Genomic DNA, 24,611 nt, shown 5'->3' on the forward strand with positions numbered 1-24,611 from the left:
GAACCTAGGAAGAATCTGTCCTAGGCTCTAAACATGACCCAGCTCATCCCAGAAGAATATTTTTAATTTCTTGTAGACCTTCAGCAAATGTGGATGTGTTTAGTAAAGGTGTGGTGGTAATTCTGAAATTTAATATTTCGTCTCAAGACTAAATTTTCAAAAACAGTGCAACACGTGAAAACCACAAAATGCTAATTTGGCTACATAACTGCAGTTTGTGTCAGGGACAATAGATTTTGTTCTCGTCCCATGTCCACCTCTTTGAAAATGCCCGTGGAGAATGGGGGAGATATCTGTATTATTTTAATGATTATATGTACCTCGGCTTGATATTATTTCCTTAATATCATTCTGTCTGACCACGCAGCGTAGAATTAAAAAGGGCTAATAGAAAGAGCAAGAAGAAAAAAACAATGAGCAGAGATAAGACAGCTGTGGGTAAACAATTTCAAGGGAACAATCATTGGGCCATTAACTGGGGAGATGGTCTTCACAGATGCCAGCCTAAAGTGACACATCTGATTTGCCAAAAACAGAGACTAGAGATCAAAAGGACCATAAACAGTTAAAAACTTTTTTCTTGAGGGAGAGGGGGAGTGGGAGTTGCCAGCAGCTGCTGCTCTGGTGAGATGTTCAGAGACAGACATTGAGACAAGCGAAGAATGCAAGGCAGTTTGTCTCTCCCACCCAGAGACTGATGTACCCGGGCTAAGAGGAACTTGAAAGGATAAAGTTTAGTCAAGACCAGATGTAGACAAAATTCTGTTCTTTGAACCCTTTTCTCTGCTTACCATTTACCTTTGGGTGAATAAATAATGTTCATTTTGAAGCTGTTTTTAGTCACTTTAATCAGCCCCTGTTCACAGGCTCCCAGAGGGAAGTTTCCTGCAGGTGCCGAATACAGTTGGGACTGTTGTGTTAACATCCTGGGGAAACGGCAGGGGGTGGGGTGGAAGCTGTAACCCAGAGATACACTCCAAGAGCAGCTGAACAGCAGAGAGGTGGTGAAGGAAGCAACACCGGTCATCTGAGCAGTATACCTGAGGTACTGCAAAGGAGTCGAAAGTGCAGCTCACCCTGTAACTGCACTGACTCTCTGATTGTATGGATTCTAGGTGGCCAGGGAAGTTAGTGTGAGTTTTGTCTCAGTAAGCAGGGCAGGACTTGGCCCACAACCTTAGTTATAGCTTTATATAGAGGCATAAAAATGATGTATGTGGAAAGTGAACAAGTTATTTGCTATCCTAATATTTGCATGTACACAACCAGAGAAGCAGAAGCAGTTTCTCCTCCCTTGGTGTTCACACCTCAACTGCTAGCAGAGCACCTCACCCTCCCTGATTGAACTAACCTCGTTATCTCCACACTGATTTATATCTGCCTCTGGAGATTTCCATTACTTGCATCTGAAGAAGTGAGGTTCTTACCTACGAAAGCTTATGCTCCCAATACTTCTGTTAGTCTTAAAGGTGCCACAGGACCCTCTGTTGCTTTTTACAGATTCAGACTAACACGGCTACCCCTCTGATACTTGACAACCAGAGAGGCATTACACAGAAAATAGAGTTGTTTGGAAAGTTTCTGTTGCAAACCTTTTCCCACTGAAAATCAGGAAAACATTTTTAGTAAATGTCTCACCAAAAATATTTTCCAGTGAAAAATGGACCATATTTTCAATTAATTTTTCCACCAGCTCCAGTGACAATGTGCAAACTTGTCCTGATTTCTGAGAAGCAGTCCTCAATGGGACAGTGGTAAATGCTTACCTTGTGTCCGAGGGGTCCTGGTAGGCCTGGGGGGCCTCTTTCACCCTAAAGAGCCATAACCAAAGCAGAAAAATAGTCAACACTTGCGAAGCAGAAGCTTGGCCTTTGAAAAATAATCAAAAATGATTCTTACATCAAACTAGTATTTCTAGTGGCGGTGGGTGGGATCCATGAAGGAACTTAGCGGTTGCAATATTGAGCGTCTAACTTTTGGGCATCTAGAAAATCACAGGAACAAAGCCTGATCCACAAAGCCTGAGTTAGGTGCTAGGCTACCCATACAATGAATGAGGAAAGACAGACACCTAAGAATGTGATCCACAAAAGCCAGCACACTAGATGGGGAGCTGCCTAATGGGAGAGTCCAACAAGAGGGGTGTGTCCTAAGCTCTGCCCCTCTCTCAGAGATAGGTACCTACATCCAGGCTTCAGGGCTGTGCCCATCTCTGCTTAGTGAGCCACAAATGGGAACCCACCACCAGGAGTCAGGTAGCTTAGGCATCAAAGGTGCATCTTGTGGGACTGAGCTAGGCGTGTGGTGCCTGCCTCACTCCACTGAAAATGGCAGGTGGTGGAGGAGCCCACCTTATAACTTCTAGCCTCCTGGTTAGAGCATTCACCTGGGATATGGGAGACCCAGCTTCAATACCCTCTTCTGCTGGAGATGGAGACAGGACTTTAACTGGGGGGGTCTCTCACCTCTCAGGAGAGTGCTCTTACCACTGAGCTATGGGATCTTCAGTTGTGGGGCTCCCTCAATCTCTCCTGTTGAAGCTGTTCCATTGTGGATAACTGAAATAGTAATTGGGCCAGAGAGAGAGTGAAAGAGAGACTGCCCACCTGTGAGGTTGGAGCATGGGCAGAGTGGGCAGATATGGACAGAACACACGATGGTGCAGTGTTGGAGGCAAGCAAGCTTGCTGCAGGTGCTGAAGTTGGCAGCCGCATCCACTCAAAGGGTGGCCTGCTGTCAGTGGGTAATAATATAATGCTGCACTGCAATATTACGCAGTTATATTTTATACACTGCTTCTGCTGAGGCTGTTCCATTTTAACTCCTATAGGAACTGATTCTAGTTGGGTGCAGAGTGTGCTAAGAGGACTTACCCGTTCTCCATCTTTACCCTTCCCTGGTAAGCCAGGTATTCCAGCAGGGCCAGGCTCACCTGCGAGCCCAGGTAGTCCTGGTTTTCCTTCCTGTCCTGGGTCACCCTGTAGACGACATTACAATGATGCATCTGAATTGAGAGCTAAGGTCCATTTCTGGACCAGATAGCCCATGAGGATAAAAATGTCCAGGGATTTTGTCTTTAACTTTTACAGGCAGAACATTCCTCAGTGTCATAGGAAGCCCTGTTTTATTATACTATAAGAATGTGATGATGCATCTTGGCCTTTATATCAAATGCTCTCATAAGAGTATTGGTATTTCCCCCTTTAAATGAAAACTTTAGCCCTAAATGGTTTGGGGCGTGGCTATGTTAAAGACTCCTCCAATCTGTGTAATATTGATGCAGTTACACTCAGCAGAAGAGCTTGAGTTACTAGCCCTCTGCTTTAACAGGTGGGGAGAAAGGAAGAGTGGCAGGGTGTTCCTTGTGAGGGGGCTTCAATTCTAGAACACTCCTTCCTCCCTCTTCCATCAGTGAGGAGTTCTTAATTCTAGAACACCCCTTTCTTCGCTCTCCCATTGTGACTCCACCCTGCTAACTTTGGAAACATACTAGAAGGCGCATTTAATTCAGGGAAGATTTGGGTTTCAAGTAGGTCGAGGGATCTGGTGAGCACTCGGAAGATGGATGGTGATTTGGTGGGAGGGGTTGATATAGTGGGACTTGTCTATATTTTGCATTGTTATCCTTCTATTGTGTGTAGTTAAGGTTGATGTTACTGTTAATTATTTCTATCATGGAGCCTCAATCAAGGACCAGGGCTCCATCATGTTAGGCTTGGTACAGGCAAGTAATAAAGGAGACAGTCCCTGCCCCAGTGAGCTTACAGTCCAGGTGTCAGGCAGGACATAACAGTCGGATGAGACAGACAAATGGAGGTGAGGGTGAGCTTGGAGAAATAGGGAACTATGCAATTAAAAGAGCTTGGTATGAAAGCAGAAGTCCCAGTTTGCCTAACCGGTGCGAGAAGGTTTTGCTTACAGCTGGGGATTTACAGATTTAAACATAATTATCAAGAGAGAAACAAACAGAATAGAATCCCCCACAATCCTGGCACAATCACCACCGTGCAGATGTGTTTTCAAGCCAATGACATCACTGTATCTAATAGAAAAGCTAAGGTGGCTTTTTCACTTCAAGAGCTCCTGTCCTATTAGTACTGCTAGGTAGTTTATACAGGGAGAACCAAGTGCAATTCTCTGGAAAATGCCAGACTAGATGAGCTAATCATCCCTTCTGGCTTTAAAATCTATTAATCCTGGTCACCGTTCAGAGGGCTGCAAGTCCAGATACACATTTATCTGACAGACATGAAAGAACTGCTGGACCTTTTCACCCTTTTGTCCATCCTTTCCGGGTTGGCCAGCGTCTCCAGGTACACCCTGTGGAGAAAAAGAACGCTCCTGTTTAAAACTGTTATTTGAGGTGGTATTTGATTCTAAAGGAAATGAGATAGACAGATGTACTGTATTGTACATCTTGGGGATTTGGGGGCAATTTTATACATCTTGGTTTATGACACTCCCTCTTCCCAGTACAGACAACTTGTAATCCTGAGAACAATGAACTAGAAGAGATGTGAATCAGCTGCCTGAAAAGGTTATTTTCAATGTAAGAATGAACTGCAAAGCTAAAGTGAAAATTGAGTTAGCCCCAGTTTTGTACGCCACTCCTCCCCCAACCAAAATACATTTCCCCCCTCTGTAAAATCCTCCTGGCACTTCCTGGTTTGCTGAAAAGAACTCAGAAAGCATAACTGTAGAGAGCAGAGATACTACTAGAAAGCCTCATTACAACCAAAAGTCTCATCGGGTTTATTTTTGTCTGATGCCCCCCAATAGTCAGTATAATGGTGAAATTCAACACACTCCTGGGATTAACTCAATGGTCATTTTACCCTTGCATTTCCGTTTTCATTCCCTTTAAATTATAGGCAGATAGGATGATATCAAACTTCTTTGATTCTTTATAGTTTAGACCCATAGGTGATTTACCTCCAAACCGAACAACATAACATTCCTTTCTCCTTCCCTTTCTCCCAAGCTGAGACAAGGACAAAGGCTTGTGAGTTGGGTCTTTCAAGACAGATGCTTTCAGGAGGTTGTGGAATGAACTAAACCCCACCAGAAAGGCCAGGGGAGGTCTCTGTTTGAGTTCGTCACTGAGCAGTGCAATTATTTGGAGTTATTCCAGCCTCAGTTAGTACTATATCCCATTCTGTTGGCTTGTATCTGTTGTTCTGATTGCAAGTTAGAAGACAGTATCAACACAAATATTATTTTCCCACTTCAGCTTCCTTTAGCCAAGCTCATGAATATGTAAACTATCTTCATTATGTTAATAGAGCCCAATTTAATTAGAAATGGCAGAGATAACTAGTAGACAGTTACTTGGATTGTCTATTAGCACCTATCACATCACACTGCTCTTCTGTTGATCTCATTTGCACAGCTAATGCCCCGTGCATGTTGCACTTAAAAGTTCAAACCCTGTATTCACTCACAAAGGTGTGGAACTGGAGTAATACCAGATACTCCAATGGAATTATTTCAGATTTACACTGGTGGAAGTGAGAGCAGAATCTAGCCAAAGACTTATATGCAAACATGAAAGACTCAATCGTGCAAACCTAATTTCAATGGCCCTACTCGTTGGAGTAAAGGTTGCACAATTGGACCTGAAGTGTTTACATCGTATTCTAGTGAAAATGGGATCTGAGTGTATCAATCCTTAAATCTTTGAACTGATTCTAGTTTCAACAAGAAAGAAAGAAAGGAAGAAATTTTTCTCTTGGGACAGCTGGTGGCAAACCAAGCATTGGTCAGTTCGGTGAGGACACAAATCAGAGTTCAGTGCATCCTTGTTGGTACAATGCTGGTGAGCGTGAGGCAAACCTGCCGCCAAACTAGGGCTGCTCGCTCTGCTCCCTTCCAACAGTGGCTGGTCCTGTTGGCATACGCCGATGACATGCTCCTCGTGGTCCAGGACCTGGGTGACCTGGTGCAGGTGGAGGCCTGCCAAGCCATTTATTCAGCGGTCTCCTCCACCTGGGTCAACTGAGTCAAGAGCTCTGGCCTGGTGGTCAGGGCCTGGTGGCAGGAGAACTCCCTTCCTCCTGTGCTCCAGCCCATCCGGGAGAGCACGGACTGGCTGCTCTATCTGGGTGTCTAACTTTTTGCCACTGATCCCTCCCCACTGGAGAATTATCGTGATCTGGAAACCAGGATGGCTGAGTGGTTGAGGAGTGGACAGGACTGCTCCAGTGTCTTTCCCTGTGCGGAAGGTTACTGGTGCTTAACCCTGGTCCTGTCCATGCTCTGGCACTGGCTCAACACCCTGAGCCTGCCCACGCGTACCCTGGCCTGCCTCCAGAAGAAAATCTTGGAGTTCCTCTCAGGGCTGCCCAGAGGATTCAGGGGCCTGGGGTCTTGGGCGGCGGGGGGCCCCCGCTGCCGAACTGCCGCCGAAGACCCGGAGCGGAAGAAGCTCTGGGGGCCCGGGCCCCGCGAGAGTTTTCCGGGGCCCCCAGAGCGGGTGAAGGACCCTGCTCCAGGGGCCCCGAAAAACTCTCATGGGGGCCTCTGCGGGGCCTGGGGCAAATTGCCCCACTTGCCCCCCCCCGGGCGGCCCTGGTTCCTCTGGCCAGGGCTGCACTGGGTCTCTGCGGGAGTCCCGAACCTCCCCCAGGAGGAGGCTGGGCAGGGCCTGCTCTGTCGCCGCAGTCAGGTCCATGACTTCCGCCTCCAGGTCCCGCAGAGACTCCTCTATGGTGCTGGCAGTCTGGCATGGAGTGCGCTGGTGCACGCCTTCTTCTGCTACCTCCAAGGGCTCCGATACGATTGGCAACTCTTCTACCTCCATCTGAGGAGTCTCCTGTGAGACCATTCTGAGCTGCTGGTTTTTTACCAGGGCCTGGAAGCTAGTCTCGGTGACCAGGTCTGCGGCAGCTGCTGAGGCGGGGGACCTCCTCGTGGTGCCTCTGCTATACAACCTCCATCTTGGTGTGCAGGTGGTGGAGTCTCCCTCAGTGTAGCAGAGGTTGGTCCTGGCTGGTACCACCAGGATCAGAGACCTCCTGGACCATGAATAGAGGGACTGGGTGGATCCCCTGGTGCTAGGCTGGCGCTTGGGGCTCTCCACACCTCTCATCCCCTGGCGTATACTCCAGAAGGTGAGGGCGGCTTTAGCACCTGCCTCTCTCACTTTCTTTGAGCAGGTCCTTTGGGAGGCTGTTACCCACCCACCCCTGGCCCTCTGGACTTAGCCATTGGGCCCCTGCCTGGTGAGCCTCCTCAGCCACCCCCTAGGCACTACCTGAACCGGCTGCACGACATGAAGCTGGACCGCCTCTGAACTGTGCCTAGGAAACAGCTCTATGCGCTCATGCTCCACACCCTTCACTTCCTCACGCTTGTGTCCTGCTCTGACACCAAGTGGTGGGACCTCCTACCGCCTGTGGTGGGCGAGGAACCCCAGTGGGCCAGTCCATATTCCACCCTGGTTTCACGGCTTGCCTGGGATATTAATTGGTGGCTCCTTCACAGAGCCGTGATCATGGGCATGTACTTGGCGCGGTTCACCACCTCCCCGACACATGCCTCTTCTGCAACGAGAGGGAGACCCTGGCGCACATCTACATTGAATGCACCAGGTTGCAGCCCCTCTTCCGGCTCCTCAAAAACCTTCTCCCTAAGTTCTGGCTGCACTTTTCCCCACACCTCCTGATCTATGCACACCCCATCTGTGCCCCGTGAAGTCACAAGATCTCCTTGTCAACCGCCTCCTGGCACTGGCCAAAGTGGCCGTCCTCCATACCAGGAGGGGGAAGCTGGATGGGGAGGTGCTCTGCGACGGGGGGGCCTACTTCTGATCCTCCCTTAAGTCACAACTCCGGGCAGAGTTCCTCTGGACCATGTCCACTGGCTCCCTGGATGCCTTCTAGGAGCAGTGGGCACTGTCCAGGGTTCTTTGCTCGGTGTCCCCCTCTGGATCCCTTTTCAACCAGTGACCCCCACTCCCATCCCTGTTTTTACATTTGTTGTCCCCTGAAATCTTATTGGTGCCTGGGTCCAGGGGCTCTTCCCCTTAGGCGGGGGGGGGAGCTTTAGATGTGGGTAGGTTTCCACTACCCATCCTCAGAGTCTCAACAGTGCCCTTCCAACACAGTTATCACTCAGGCATGTGGCCATAGTTTGGCTGCACTGACTTGCCCTTCCCACAGAGCCGGCACTGACTAAGCTGCCAGGCATGCGGCGGCAGCAGCCTCTTCCTGAGCAGAGCCTGCGTCAGGTGACCCCCAAGCTCAGGTTTTTACCCAACCCCACCAGAGCTGCAGATCAGTCTGTGCAACACACTACCTGGCCAGGAACCCTCCTGCTGCCGCACAGTGTATCAGACTCTTGAGACTCCCAGCCTGCTCTTGTTTTGACCCTGTTCCTGCCCTAGCCTTGCCCGAGCCCTGTTCCAGTCTTGTCCTTGCCCTGCTCCAGCCTTGCCTCCGCTTCCTGACCATCCCTGAACCCTCAGACTCTGACTATCCGGCTTCGACCTTTGGCCTGTATCTGGACTTGGCTACGGTACCGACTTTGCTTGTCCCTGGACTCTGTCAACCCAGCTTCAACCCCTGGCTTGCACCTGGACTGTGGCTACGGTTCTGATTCTGGCTTGACTGCGGACTCTGATCTCAGTTCTGACCCTGTCCTGTCCCTGGTTCAATTCCAGCTCCACCCTTGGCTCAGTCCCAACCTGACATCCAGCTTCGACCTCTGCTCCAACCACTAGGCCTGACTGGGAGGCAGCGCCTGACAGTGACATTGTCCTGTTGACTATATCACTCCCAAGATGTCCATGTCTACTGAGTCTCTCAAAGAGAGTAGCTGCCTGTAATGAAACCACCTGAAACAAACAACAGCTGTAGACCCTGGGAAATCATGTAGGGGGAGATTTTGGCAAACCAGTAAAGTGCCTGAAACCCCGGGTAACAATGGAAACCAAAGAAACTGAGTAAGAGAAATGTGGCAGGGCACAGATGGGGAACAAATCCATGGATGAATACATACCACATTTCCTGGCAAGCCTTGTGGACCTGGGGGCCCAACAGGTCCAGGAGCACCCTGTTGTAAGAAAACAAAATTTAAAAAAAATATTGTTTCTTATTGTATTTCGTAGGAGCTAGAAGTTTTAAATGGGATTGGAGTCCACATTCTGCTAGGCGCTGTACAAGCATATAGTAAAAGAGAACTCTTGCCTCAAAGATCTTACAACCTGAATAAGGATGCAACGGTACAAAACAGATTAAGACATCCCTTGGGAATTTCAAAATAGTCTATCGTCATGATCCATCCTAAATCCAGATCAGCTACTCCATCAGCTTGGAAAAGAAATATAGCACTGAGAATAAAATATATATTATCAGATCAGATGAAATGATGTTGATTTATGACAAACATATAGTATCCAGGGCAACAAAATAGTCTCCTCAGACAAGTCTACCCTTTCCCTGCTTTTTTGTGTATTTAGTGAGGTCAATAGTTCAGCTGGTGAGTATCCTGAACTGGTCGCACAAGAACACCAAAGGCTTCTATCCACAAGGAACAGTCAGATGCACTTCTAACTTTCTTACATTCATTTGTCAATTAATGACCCAATCCTGCAACCAGTTACAGGGCCTGACCCACAGGCTAATGAAGTCAATGGGAAGACTCACATTGCTTTCAATGGGCTTTGGATCAGGCCCATAATGATACGCCCTCCTTTGTAAAAAGCACTGTGAGATCTATGGATGAAAAATGCCGTAAAAGGGCTAGGTATTATACAACATTATTACCATTACTGAGGCTATGTCTATGCTTACAGCGATGTAGAGTACACACACCGCATGCCCCCTTAGCGTGGGTACAAACAGCAGTGTAGATCAGGTATTAGTTAGTAAAGTAAAGACACACCGGACCCTATCGGCATGTACCCTACACAGCTCCCTACACACCCATGCAGTGCATTCCCCATCTACTCTTCTGTTTTTGGCAATGTGCTGTCTCACTGCTAGAGCCTTTTCCCGCCGCAGGGAAAGGCTCTAGCAGGGGGAGGCAGTGGGGAAAGACTCAGGCAGTTCCTCACTGCTCGAGCTTTTCCCCACTGCAGGGAAAGTCTCCAGCTGTGGGGAAAGGCTCTGGCACAGGGAAGCAATGGGGAAAGGCTCCAGCACCTCTCCACTGCCTCCCCACTGCCAGAGCCTTTCACCGCTGTGAGTAGCTACAGACCGTCGCGTGGACACGGCCTGCTTTTCACTGCGGCATCTAGCTACATCTACTCTATACACTACCATCAGCGTAGAAGGCCTACAAGTAGCCTGATGGACTTCAATGGAAGAGTAATCATGGAAGCAACCATGCCATAACTGGGTTGGCAGGACAGTGATTATGAATGCAAAGCCATTTTCTGATATCTGGCCTTCTCCAGATCTAAGGCTCCCCAAAACCATTCCTCTAATTCCTTGTCCTCTGTTCAGCACTTCCTCTTCTACTGACTTTTTCTTGAGAAAGGAGTAAGAAATTGCTCATTCGGGGGTAAACTGGGATCGGAGTCATTACTGCTCTCTAGTATGCAGAAGCCAGATCAGATCAGCCTCAGAGAACATGCCCCCCCTCCCCCCGCCCACACAAGTATGTGTGGTGGGTTTATGGTAATGAGTCTCCTTTATAAAAAAAAAATGCTGAATTGATCAGGCAGGAGGAGAAGCGTAAAGCTAACCAAGATCAAAAACCAGTGGTGGCTCTCGATGAGTTACGAGCTCTCAGCACCAGACGGTAGCCTGTGCCTGAATGCCATCCCAGTGGATTAATGAGCACGACCAGCGCCTTGCCTGGAAAGGAAGGGGTTTCATCTGAGAATCAGACTTCTCAAACAAAAAATAGGCAATCTGGAACCGCATCCATTGAATCGATTGGAGCAGCAATCTATTGGGTGCAGCTGAGTGGTTTGAATTTCTGTTTGCCCGGAGCAGCAGCTCTTGTCCTAGCTGCAGATCAGAGCGTACCCTGCACAGGATCTGCCTGAGATTATTAGTCTGGAAAGCAGCTACTTCTGAAGCCCTTCAGGTGTGTTCCCATTGCAAGATGTGCCCTAAGCGAAGCAATGACTCACAGTCTCTCCACGGACTCCTGGCTCGCCTCCGGCTCCTTCCTGTCCCTTCGCACCCTGGACAGAAAGAAAAGGGACTTAAATGGAGGCTGCTATTCAGCACTGGATGCTGGGACTTGTGGATATTCACAGAGAGGGTGAAATTCATGCCCACATATAGGGCCATCCCCGCCCTATGCATCACCTATAATCCTAACTAAGCTGTAATGGTCTCTCTCCACAGGGGGAATTTCACCCCTGACTTGCCGGGTGTAACTATATGAACAATAATAGCGCACTAAGGACGAATTCCTGTGCAAAGGGCCTTCATTGGCCCCATGAGCCATGAAAGTCTACGTTGATGGTTTACATGGGACTTGCTTTGTCCCATGGTGGACTTTCATGAGCAGAGAATTCAGTGGCATTGTAGCTCCTGTTTCCTTGCCATTGCTGAGCCTGCCACTGCTCTCAAATCCTTTTTCTTCTTCCTTTTTTTGTTAAGTTCATGGTCGTGTTTGTTTAAGACAGCCCAAGACTGGCAGTCCGAGCGACAGCCAATTTCTATGTGCAGGATAGGCACAGCACAAGCACTGCGGCCTTCTCCCATGCTGCCCTACAAACATACTTCAGCCCTTGCTGGAGGGACCCGTCTAGGGGAGAGAGTGGTACCTCGGTGCCCATTCACTCTTTGCCCTTTCTGATGAGACAGTCAACAGGAGCGATGATCAGAGCTCACTTGCAATGGTGTTTTTTGCCATCCAGACAATTTTTTCAGTGGCAATTGGACTAAAACTATGTACCCATTTCACATAACCCAAGGAGCATTCAGAAAGTGTCTTGAATCCGAACACTGCCCTGGAATTCCTTGCTCATGCGCTGTAATCACAATCACTCATTCGTTAGCCCCGTGGGGCAGCAGAAAGGCAGTACGCTCAGCTCTTGGCAGACATGCCTAGGGAGAGCTGTCTCAGAGGTCCTGCTTGCAGAGCAGTGTAGAGATAGCATGTCACACTTAGGGCTCGACTCTCTTCTCCTTTGCACTGGGGTTAATGAGGGATACCTAATGCCACAGAGGTCAATGGAGTTACAGCAGTGTGACAGGGGAATCAGACCTTCAGCATCCAGGGGGAGGGACTGTGTGGAGTGATCTACACCCAGTCAGCACCCCTTACCTATCTGGTCATTCCAGGGAGGGGAGTCAATGTTGCTTACCTGTGGTCCTGGAGGTCCTGGGAGCCCCATTTCACCTGGGACACCAGGCAGTCCCTGCAAAGGAAGGGGAGGTGGGAAACAACTCATTTATTCTCCTTGGCACATGTTGGTTTGGCTCATTTTTCCCCACTCTGGGGAAGGGAAGGATTTTATATGTCCAGGGCTAGCAACAGTTTGGGTTCATTTCCGACATGATGGAGACGATGCCCATTCCTCTTGAGCATACCCAACCACTGCTGCAGAAGAACAATGGGTCACAATAACAAAAACTTGCAGTTCCATAGACTAACCCTCTGTGTAATTTTGTAGGGCAAAATCATCTGAAAGAACTTTATTAAAATGAGCTATACAGATATATATCTATATATCTATATCTATCTATCTATCTATCTATATATATATATATAAAAACATCAGCAAAACCCTACCTAGAACTTCCCACCAGCCCTCTGCTTATCACCAGGTCACTACTCCTGTAGCAGAGGGTCAGGGCCCCTGCCAAAGGGAATATGACACCCACCCATGTTCTGTTAGCTAGGGGGCAGGGAGAGGCTCACAGTCATTTCTGAAGGAATACTGTCTTGCACTTACGGGTTCCCCGCTGTTTCCTCGATCTCCTTTCTCTCCCTTTGGCCCAGTTTCTCCCTGTCGCAAAGCAATACGAGGATAAAGAGTGAAAAATAAATTCATGTTATCTCGTCGGCGAGGCTGATAAAAGTCAGACAGTTTTGTTCTTTGACAGAGGCTTTTGACCACATTCCATATAGAGGGCTGATGTTAAGGATCTCTTATTCCACATTGAATACTGAATGGATTTTTCATCTGAAGTGACTATGAGCTGAATTGAACTTTGAACCCACCTCTTTACCTGAAAGCAGATAACCCTAATCCCATTAGGGTTATCAGAATATGGCCACGGACTCCATTTTTATAAAGCGCCTGATTCAGTGGCCACCGAGGTTAAGACCCTCCAACGAATGAAATACGCTTTGGAACAAGGCCAAATGAATGAGAGAAAGAATCTTCTTCAGCTAAACTGCTACCATTGCCACTTCTGCTTGGTACCTAGATCTAGAGGACTCACGTTGAAAATATGAACAATCACCTTCCTTCTGTCCCAGAAGAGAGATATTTTTGCGGGGTGGGGGGAGTTGTTAGTGGCTATGGCTCAGCATATTCCCTGTGAAAAAGCGCTTGTCTTGCTAAGCCGATCCCAAATATATTTTCAAGTAAAAAGATGGTTACTCTCCCTCGTAGATAATGTTTACATATAATCTGCCATCATAAAATAATGTTACAACTTGGTAAATTCGGGGGAAAGAATATTCTCTCTGGTGTACATTTATTGTCCAGATAGTCTGAAATGAGACATCAGCGATAACTGTTGATCAATGATCTATTCCATCTGCCTGGAGGATTATTGGACTAATGTCATTACTCCTATCCTGTCTGTAAAAGATGGGTGAACATGGGCTAGACTTGGGTATCACCGGTGATGTGGATTCTATAGCTGCTCTTGGCCAGGTGTCCCATTAACTTCTTGTGTTCATAGAGTTTCTCCTCCCTGCTGCAACATCAGCACATTATTTTGTACGCTATTGTTACTGACCACTGGGATTAATTTACTGCCGTCCTTCCTCTTTATAACACCCCCATATGTTCATGCTGGTGGAATACCACGCAGCAGGAATTCACCTTCACTTTGAATTCTGAAAAGCCAATCAGTATGGATGCATTCATGGTATTTGGATGCATTTAAGTGAATGGCATAGAGTTACTGGAGAAATGGCTGTCCTCTGTAAGAACATAAGAACGGCCCTATTAGGTCAGACCAAGGGTCCATCCAGCCGAGTATCCTGTCTTCCGACAGTGGCCAGTGCCAAGTGCGACAGAGGGAATGAACAGAACATTTAATCATCAAGTGATCCATTCTCTGTCGCTCATTCACAGCTTCTGGCAAACAGAGGCTAGGGACACCATTCCTGCCCATCCTGGCTAATACCCATTGATGGTCCTATCCTCCATGAATTTATCTAGTTCTTTTTTGAACCCTGTTATGGTCTTGGCCTTCACAACATCCTCTGGCAAGGAGTTCCACAGGTTGACTGTGCATTGTGTGAAGAAATACTTCCTTTTATTTGTTTTAAACCTGCTGCCTATTAATTTCATTTGGTGACTCCTAATTCTGGTGTTATGAGAAGTAGTAAACAACACTTCCTTATCTACCCTTCCTACACCAGTCATGATTGTATAGACCTCAATCATATCTCCCCTTAGTTATCTCTATGGGTGTGATCTTGCTCCCACTGACGATTCTAATGGTGCAAGACCAGGCCACATATGAAATTCCAAATTTGTATGTGAACATATGTATTCAGGCAAGAGCATTCAAACTTTTTTTGTGGTTACATCATTGTATAAAATGTTTCAGTTATCCAGTCAAGGGGCAGAAGCATGTGACTTAGGCTTCCCATCAGACACCAGGACTACTCAAAACAAATAGTTCATATAGTTCTTCATGGTTCACAACATCTGTTTTCCAAATCATTTCCGTTAGCAACAGATTTGTGAAATTCCAAGTCTGTTTGCAAAGGATTTTCCAACCAAAAAAAGTCTGAACTTGCAATAATTATTATTTGCAATAAATAATTTAACTCAAGTTAACACAGATCCTATTCAAACAGTCTCTGATGCCATCTAATGGCCTACAGAAAAATGACAACGCAGCGCAAACTGGTTTAATAAATGTACGTCAACCAAATATTGCAGTTGCACTTGGGGTGTACTGGTATAATTGCAATTCAAACTAGTACACTTTTTGAAATCCTTCTGAGTGATGAAAATACCCAAAGTGTAGACACACTTTAACAAGGTCAAAGAGATGGATGCTCTTAATAACTGTAAATATAAACAGATATTCCCATGGAAACCAAGGCTGCAAGAAGAAGTAATCACTCAATCGTCTAAGGAGGCAGCTCATTTAATAGTCTTTTTTCCTCCTTTTTGTTTCCGTGTTTACATTTCAGTTGAACGTTAGTGCCATACTGATCAGCCTCCAGGCTTGTGGACAGATTTTTAAAGGTATTTGGAGTTAGGCATCTTAAAAAAATCTGTCCCTAAAATCATTCAATAGCCAAAAAACAAGTAGAATACAAGCAGCGCAAATTACCTTGCCTCAATCCTGATCTGGTGGGACCGCCTAAAGGGTCCCTCCAAATTAGCTGAACACATGGCCAATCTGGGGAGACTGTAAGTGCTGCCAGATAGTGCTACATGCTATATGGACCCCTGTCCATGGCAACTGATCTTAATCCGCCCTCTCATTTCACACAGCTCAATGTACAGAAATGAGGCGGTTATGATTCACAGCTGGATTGGATTATAACAAGCGGCTGGATTGGAACTAGCAGCCCCCATTGCCAGCCCCCTGAGCGACTGCCTCTCGCTGTTTTCTTTTCCTTTTTTTTTTAACTTCCGCCCCACTGAAAAAAAGGGGGCAAGACACAGAGTGGGCCTGCTTGCGCCCCACGACTCTGTGATTGTGCAAGAGGGTGGGACAGACTTCAGGGAGGCCTACTACCCTCCTGGTTTATGCAAGACATGACCAGAGTCACAACTCCAGCGCCCCCAGAATGCAAGACTTCTCAAAGAGAGGAAGAGAAGACGGGGCATTGAGTGGGTGCACACTGCACCTTCTGTAGGGAATTCCCTTCAGAGCTGCTCTTCCATAAATGTAGTTCTGCACAGCTCCCGGACAGAGGGCTGGGCCCTGAAGGCATAACTCAGCCCATTATGGTTAGCTACAGACCCAAACCCACTTGAACTTGTCACGGTATTTCAGTGATAACTGAGCAGCTTTTAGGTAAACGTATTTAACTAACAACTAACAGGGAACAACGTATAAGTAAACAGAGAACTGCTGCTGCTAAGATCTAGTATTCTCTGTAACTGGTTCCCCATCACTGTGAGAGAGGCAGCAGGAAGTATCCTGCGGGATGCCTGGCAACTTCTAACTTCCTCCTGAAACTTATGCCTTTAGAGCACACACAGTGCCCCAGTGATGGCCGTCCTCTTGGCCAACGCACCAGGGTTTGAACCAGGGACCTACAGAGCTAAACGCCTGAGCTTAAGCTAACGTTCTGTAGGTAAGGGCTGTAACAACTCACATGCCAATCCACAAAGGAGGTTGTGTAGCACCAACTCACCACTGGGTTACACCCCTGTGCCAACACAGTCACTTAAACTCTACGCACTTAATTCTCTGCTGCATTGCAACTTATGCCGTTATCTACATCTGTGCAAAGTAAGGGTGACACAGGACCAGAGCAGAACACTAAGACCTCATGTAATCTGGGAGCACTCACCATCTTGCAGGGATGGGACAGAATGCAGCTGCATCCCGACCAAAGTTAGTCTGGATGTTGCTGTTGCTAGGACAACGGCTGCATTTTTATGGTGACTGGGCACAATGCTGACGTTGCCTGTAGCCAGACTCAAGCTGAGCTCTTTTGAACAAAGTATTTAAATTACATGTCAAATTCCAAGGTGATTTTTATCTATCAAAGTTAAATGGTGATAAATTAGAGACCATCTTTATTAGATACATTACTTACAGGAATCTGAGGATGTGGGGTAAACAGGGCTGTCTGGAAAGAAAACCCAAAAAAATGAAAAAGTTAGTAGAAACACATTCACAAAAGAGGCCCTTCAAAGTGATTTTCCTAGAAGGTTAATCACTTGTGGACTTCATTCTCTCTGTCAGTACAGATTCCCTCCCTCTCAGTTGGCAGGTCCTTTCATCTAATACAGTGTTCTTCAGAAAGAAAAGATCCAAAATATGCCAGAACTTTGTTGGGGTATTTGAAATATGAATCCCAACTTTTCACAGGAGCTCTATAGCAATAATGAGCTCAACCAAAATCCCAGCTTCAAACAGCTTTGAAATCTGGATCTGCATTTTACACTTGATCCCATCGCTTGTCTCATTAAACTTTCCCCTTTGGACCAAATCTGGGGCTAGTATAAGCAAGGGCAACTTCCATTGAAACCGATAGGAGCTGTGCTTTGCTCACGCCATGGTTGAGCGTGGTCTATTGTCTTCCACCCTGGGATCACTAAGGATGGCTACACTTCTCCTCCTTACAGATTCCCCAAGAGATGTCAGCGTTCAGAAGAGCCTTCTTCATTCCTATGCACGTGGTGCTGCATTTGGGACCATTTCCCTCAGCTGTCGACCAGGCCCAGGTCTTTGTGACTGGATTATCGCCCTGCGATGTACATGGGCTACCCCGACGGTCACGTGGAAGCTGCCATTGATACAGAACGAGGAAGCCTGCTTGGAAGGTTTCACCATTGGGAGTGCATCACAGCAGGGTTCTGCAGCCTGCACCGCCTTCCTGTTCAAGGTTTTGTTACAGACCTATGAAGGTCTACATGGCTTGGGTCTTAGCTATCCGAGAGGTCTGTCTGTCCCTACGCCAGCAGGGCAGCTGCAATCAGCTCTTGCTAACAGCCACTAGATGCGAATCTCAGACATTTTCCCTGGAGGGCCTGTAACTCTGGTACTACCTCTACCATTGTTGGGGCAGGTGCATTGTTAACACTCAGGGCAGGATGATTGGTCAGGTTTTGCTGGAGCGGGTGATGAGGGTTATAGTTATATTCCATGGACTTTGGGTTCATGGCCTTTAGTTAACTTGTATTTCAGAGTATACTCATGTTCCCACATTTTAAAAGAGGTAAATGGAGGTTCCTTGGTGCTTTCCTATTGCCACGCAGGGTCTGTGAGGTGGACATGGTCTAATTTGGTGGTTCGTTGGACCCAAATTTGAACCCAAACTAATTCCATTGTTCCACGATGGGCTCCTAGTGTATGCGAGTCTCCTGGGCCAGCCACACAAGATGGTGCCGTATCTGCTGGAGCCTCTCTCCCAAAGGTCCTGGAGGGTTGGAAGGGCCCTGGATTTGAATTCTCCCCGAGCCAGAAGCACTGCCCTAAATCCATGCTGGTGAGGCAGCGTAATCCAGTCTAGGATTCCCCCTGCTATTTCCATGGGCACGCGTGTTGGCTAATGAGACTCAGGTGGAATGCTCCCTGCAAGATCTGCTCAGTTTCCCACAGGATCCATTCTGAAAATAAACTGGTTTCTTTGGGAAGTCACCAGGAAATCCTGGACTGGAACATCTTGCTGGGTCTAAAAGGATCCTTTAGGATCCATGCAATAAACTTGTAGCATGTAAACACATTTACTCCCTTTCTCCACCCTTGTGTGGGCACAAACACACACACTTGCCCCAGCCCCTACACCTACTATACATACCACTGAAAGGAAGAGATGCAGAAACCCTGTCAAACTGATGCTACTGTATGAGGGAGTATGCATGCAGAGAGAGGCAATGACAGGATACACACATACCAATTTCTTAAGAACTATTGGACCAATTGCATCCACGAGATAGCGCCACTGAAGCTAATGGAGTTATACCAGGGCTAAATAAATAGTTCCTGGTGTTTCTGCAAAGAAATGGGTAACTTGCGAGGCCCTGAGCTTGGGAGGTCTGTGTGAAAGATGAAACTGCCACCTATTCCTCTGTACATCAACTCCGTGTTAGCACACGGGATGCAGCATTACTTACTGTTCCGGGTAAACCGGGGGGACCAGCAGGACCCACGTCACCCTAAAGAAGCAAGGGAGAGGAGGGTTATTTAAAGAATAGGGAGACAGCAGAGTAAAACTCAGCACAACTACAATTCTATAACATGTACAGCTGTGAGACATGGTTGAATGACAAGAGACCTACTCAAAGGAGGTCCTGGCAGCTTAGGGTGGATGTTATACATCCCATGGCTCTTTTGCTGACAGATGGATTTTGCCCCACTGTCCATGGCCAAAATTTCCCCTCTTATTGTTGTGCAGTTTGACATATGAAAGATGTCTGCTTGGCTGCCCCTTTTGTCCCACAGGTGCCTATCCACTGTGTTTTGAGGTCTGGTTGTAAGACTGGTAGCAGTACTAAGAATAATTCACACTTTAAGGGTAGGGATGCACAAAAAAGTTCTGCCTGAACTGTATTTCAATGAAAAATTGGGGTTTTGACTAAATGCAAGTTTTTGTGAAAAACATCTCCGTTTTGTGGAAAATTTCCAATTTTTGTAGAAAATCTGAACTTTCTAAAAACATTTTTGTACTGAGCCAAAACCCAAATGATTTCGATTCTGGAAAGCCACTGCAGTGCCACATAGAAATTTTAGTTTCTCACAAGGCTGAGCATAGGGACTGATCCAAAGCCCACTGAAATCTATGGAAAGACTCCCTATAAAGATGTGGCGCTGATCTGTACTAATTTGTTAATCTTTATAGTGGGAAGGCAGTATGCACAAAGAAAAGAATTTTAAAGCAATAAAAGGCCTATACACCTGTCTGTCCTACCTGAGTACAAGGAAATTTTTAACACAGCACACAATTAACCCGTAGAACTCATTGCCACAAGATATTATTGAGGCCAAGAACTTAGTAGGATTCAAAAAGACTTGGACACTATCACGATGATCATTTTAGATAATGAGAACATACAGAGTTATAGTAGACAAGGCCGCACCATTTCCCTGACAGCTTAGGAAGGCCTCACTGCTTTAGACCCATCCTGCATGACCTTATCTGCTTGATCCCAGTTTGACAAAACAGCTGAGTAACTTTAGCTGAGGCCTGCACTGTACCAACTTCACAACTAACAACTCAGGTCTCGTTCCATCACCTCCTGACCTAATTACCACATCTTATCTGGATCCATTGTTCTTACCTTCCTGCTAGTTTCTCAGCAGCCTGCTATTAACTATAACCACCTAGCCACAGTACACATTCCAAAAGTCGCATAGCTAACATACTATATTCAAAAATTAACATAGATCATTCCGATTTATCTTGCTCGTTATCCGTAATGAGCTTAAAATAAGTACATCAGGACCAAAACCAAAACCCACATGCACCAGTGCCCAAGACCCCCCAGTGGCAGGGAACTGATTAAGTAAGACACCCAGATGATCCTGGCAAACGACCTGCACCCACATGCTGCACAGAAAGGTGAAAAACTCCCAAGGTCACTGCCAATCTGACCTAAGGGAAAATGCATTCCTGACCCCACGTATGGCAACCAGTTAGACCCTGAGCATGTAAGTAAAAACCAGCCAGGCATACACCTGAAAGAAAGAATGCACCAGCCCACTCCATCCAGTGTCTCATTTCTAGCTGCAGCCACCTCTGATGCTTCAGAGGAAGGAGACAAAAAAAAAAAAAACCCAAATCCAAATACACTGGGAGAAAACAATCCCTTCCTGACTCCTGCAGGTGACTGGCTGAAGACCTGAAGCATGAGATTTAGGGACCATCAGACCTGAACCAGAAGGGACCCCTAGGGCTCCCACACCCTAACCCCACCATCACAAGCAACCCGATCATTGAATCCCACTTATACATGTGTCCTTCTCTCTCTTAAAACTAACTAAGCTGTCCCCCCCCCACACACCCCTCCTATTGGGAGGCTGTTCCAGAACCACACTCCTCTGACAGTTAGAAACTTGCATCTAATTTCCAGCCTGAATTTGCTCACGGCCAGATTCAGGGCCGTCCTTAGGATTTATGGGGCTCTACATAGTATTGTTAAACTGGTGCCCCTGTGCCTGACGGCAGCACGGGCTTGCAGCCTGCAGGGGGAGGGATGAGGCTGCAAAGGGTACCGAGCCGCTCGGGCTGCCTCATGGAGGCGGAGAGTCACAGTTCCCCGCAGAGATCCTGGTACCCTCTCCCTCACGCAGAATGCGCGGCACCGGCGCATTCGGCTCTGTGAATACGACCCCTGCCTAAGGAGACTGCAGTGTACGCTGGGTGTGCGGGAGCCACCTGCTGTCATGGGCAGTGGGTGAAGCTGCCGCTTGGGGAGGCTAGCTCCCCGGTCCACCTCTTCTGCCTGTGGCCCCACCCATACGCCGCCTGAGGCCCTGCCCCCACTCCACCCAGGCCACGCCCTCTCCCCACTGTCTCCATCCTCTCTTCCCTCCCCCTCCCTGCTCAACCCTTCCAGCCAAATCCCTGAACCCAAATGAAGCCAATGACATTTGAAAAATCCACTCTTCTGTAATTTTTTTCTAAAGAAAATGGAGCATGTTTTCCACTGCATGCCAGATGGTGAATACTGGACATGCAGAAGGTACCTAATTAAAAGCACTAAACGTGGGAATAAAAAATGTCAGGGTACGTCTATACTTACCTCCGGGTTCGGCGGTAAGCAATCGATCTTCTGGGATCGATTTATCGCGTCTTGTCTAGATGCGATAAATCGATCCCGGAAGTGCTCGCCGTCGACGCCGGTACTCCTGCTCTGCGAGAGGAATACGCGGAGTCGACGGGGGAGCCTGCCTGCCGCGTGTGGACCCGCGGTAAGTACTTTATAGTTCGAACTAAGGTACTTCGACTTCAGCTACGTTATTCACGTAGCTGAAGTTGCGTATCTTAGTTCGAACTGGGGGGTTAGTGTGGACCAGCCCTCAGTCACGGGTTTTTTGATATACCCTGAAGTTTGTCAGAGATTTATCTGCAAAACTTTGTAGTAAAGGCAAGTCAGCTGTCCTGCTGAATACAACGTTAAATATTATGGAATACATGATGCAGCTCTTCTCTGGTTTATTTTTTCTTAATCAGTATTTCTAAGCTGATCTTATATTTTAAATGTATTCTTAAGCCATCATAAAGTAATAATTCCAGATCACTACATATTTAACTCACAGAAACAAAGACATTATTTTAAATTAATCAGTCACCGAGGTTTAGTGTATTCATAACAATGTTCATTGCTTTTAGAAAAAGGGAACACTAATTTACTGTGTGTGATCTCCATAACAATAGACATTCACCAACTTAAAAAAATGTTTCCAAAGATTTTAGGCATAACAAAGGATTTTATATCTTACTAAAATACTGATTTTGCTGAAGGGTTTTCTTAAAACTAGTTAATCAAATAGTCAGAAGTAAAGAAAGGGAAACTAATTTGTCCAGCTATCTGGAAGGAAAGGGGATTTGTCCCTTTAAGGGCTCTCTTCAACAGGGGGGTGAAGGGAGAAAGAGATGGACAGGAAGACTTTGGAAGCAAATTTTCTGTACTATGGTAATTAAAATTAAAATGTGTATCTTAGATAAGGATGGTCTTTTGAAGGATTTATTTAAAAAACTATATGTCTGAAGATCGAAGCATTTAAGGCTAAAGATGAATACTCAGATTGTGCATCTAAAAATCTATGCAAGGATTTTTTAGAGATGTGATTTTATAGTCTTCACCAACACACTAATGAAATATTTTTAAAGCAAATTTTAAACTAAGGTCCTGTAGACTAACATGTTCTGAGTATATATTACAGTCATGCACCACTGTTTTTGTCAGTAAATTCAGAAACTGATAGTATATACTTGGGGGTTGGCAAATGCCTGTTAAATGGCATCATTACCCCTTGAATAGCTCTTTAACAGTTTCAATGTTGTGCTAATAGGTCTGGCAGGCTAGAGGCTTTTTCACTTGTAAGTTATAGATTCCCTCTGGAGGAAGACTCACCAGGCTGCAGCAGCCAGGCGTGGGAGTCTGCAGGAAGAGTCAGAACAGGGATAGGAAGAAAGGGAAGGGTGGACTAGGGTGACCAGACAGTAAGTGTGAAAAATCGGGATGGGGTGGGGGGTAATAGGAGCCTATATAAGAAAAAACCCAAATATCAGGACAGTCCCTATAAAATCGGGACATCTGGTCACCCTTGGGTGGACACTAAGACCCAGGGGTCCCCCAACTTTTCTGGTGCCCTACGCAGCCATGTATGCTGCGTATGCCTAAGGACGGCCCTGGCCAGATTATACCGAGGGCTGGCTCTAGCTTTTTTGCTGCCCCAAGCAAAACAAAAACAAAAAACGGCAGCTGCAGGGAGCGCGTGGAGGGCGGTCAAGGTGGCTCGCAGGGGGATAAAGGGCGGTGTCCACCCACTCCCTCCTCCCGAGAGCAGCCAGGGGCTGCAGCCCGCTCGCAGCCGGGCGAGAGGGGCTCCCCCCTCCGGCCTTGGGGTGCCTTTCCTGGCAAGGCAGGCGGAGCCCCCAGGGGCTGCAGGAGGTGCTGGCTCAGCCGCTCCTTTAAAGGCAGCTCAGCCAGGCCGGGCTCAGAGCGGCGTGGGAGGCGGAGGCCAGTGCAAGCGGTGGGGAGTGGCGCGTCCCGGGGAGCCCGGCGGCACGGTGAGCGGCGGGGATCGCTAGTTCCTGCCCCCCCGGGCCGGGGTCCGTGCCCCTGCAGGCCGGGGCTGGGACTGGCGGAGCGTGGGGAGCTGGCCGGGGGCTCCGGAGCTGTGGACCAGGCTGCCAAAAAAAAAAAAAAAAAAAAAAAGAACCACGGCAAGGCGGCCGGAATGTGCCGCCCCAAGATTGGCCGGAATGCCACCCCTTACAATGTGCCGCCCCAGGCATGTGCTTTCTCGTCTCATGCCTGGAGCCGGCCCTGATTATACCTATTTGTTCTTGTGCCAACACTGTCCTTTAGCTTAAACAGTTCGTCTCCCTCCCTGGTGTTTACCCCCTTTTGTATTTATAGAGAGCAATCAGATCCCCACTCAGCCTTCATTTTCCTAGGTTAAACAAGCCCAGCTCTTTTAATCTGCTTTTATAAGATAAGCCTTGTCTACTGTAACTCTGGATGTTCTCGTTAGCTAAAATTACCATTGTCATAACGTCAGAGTCTTTTTGAATCCTACTAAGTTCTTGAGCTCCATAATATCTTGTGGCAATGAGTTCCACAGTTTGCGTGCTGCATTTAAAAAAAATTCCTTGTATCAGTTTTCATCTTGTCGCCTTTCAGTTTCCTCAAATATCTGCCTTTTCTTTGAATTACCAGAGTACAAATAGGAGTGCCCCACTGCACGTCTGTGTCCCACACACGACTTTGTTTCATCCACTCCTTTTTTCTGGTTTCTCAACTGAATAGCCCTAAACACATAGTGTAGTTGTAGTCATGTCGGTCCCAGGATAGTAGAGAGACAAGGTGGGAGAGGTAATATCTTTTATTGGATCACCTTCTGTTGGCGAGAGAGACAAGCTTTTGAGCTGCACAGAGCTCTTCTTCTGGTCTGGGAAAGGTACTCCCAGCGTCGCAGCAAAAATGCAAGGTGGAACAGATTGTTGAGCATAAGTAGTTAGAACATATTGTAGGAGCCTATTCACGGTAGAGTAGCCCGCTAACACCTCTGCAGTCATAGGACAAAGAGAAGGGGTTAGTGGATTACAGATTGTTTTAATAAACCATAAATCCAGTGTCTCTGGTCAGTCCA

At 47.1% G+C, this 24,611-nt stretch overlaps 1 protein-coding gene across 1 annotated transcript in view; it reads right to left on the bottom strand.

The window, feature by feature from the left end:
* COL22A1 (collagen type XXII alpha 1 chain) overlaps positions 1-24,611 on the bottom strand; it is a 304,788-nt gene that overhangs the window by 46,910 nt on the left and 233,267 nt on the right. Inside the window, exons 29-38 of the mRNA XM_029913401.1 lie at positions 22,868-22,871; positions 18,905-18,946; positions 16,882-16,914; positions 12,860-12,913; positions 12,269-12,322; positions 11,081-11,134; positions 8,998-9,051; positions 4,267-4,320; positions 2,874-2,978; positions 1,767-1,811 (exon numbers count right to left, since the gene is read on the bottom strand). Coding sequence (XP_029769261.1) covers positions 1,767-1,811; positions 2,874-2,978; positions 4,267-4,320; positions 8,998-9,051; positions 11,081-11,134; positions 12,269-12,322; positions 12,860-12,913; positions 16,882-16,914; positions 18,905-18,946; positions 22,868-22,871 — 499 coding nt within the window. The remainder of the gene's footprint in view (positions 1-1,766; positions 1,812-2,873; positions 2,979-4,266; positions 4,321-8,997; positions 9,052-11,080; positions 11,135-12,268; positions 12,323-12,859; positions 12,914-16,881; positions 16,915-18,904; positions 18,947-22,867; positions 22,872-24,611) is intronic.

The sequence above is a fragment of the Terrapene carolina genome, unplaced genomic scaffold (genome assembly GCF_002925995.2).
Source record: "Terrapene carolina triunguis isolate 2854851 unplaced genomic scaffold, T_m_triunguis-2.0 Scaffold58, whole genome shotgun sequence".
Lineage (NCBI taxonomy): Eukaryota > Metazoa > Chordata > Testudines > Emydidae > Terrapene > Terrapene triunguis.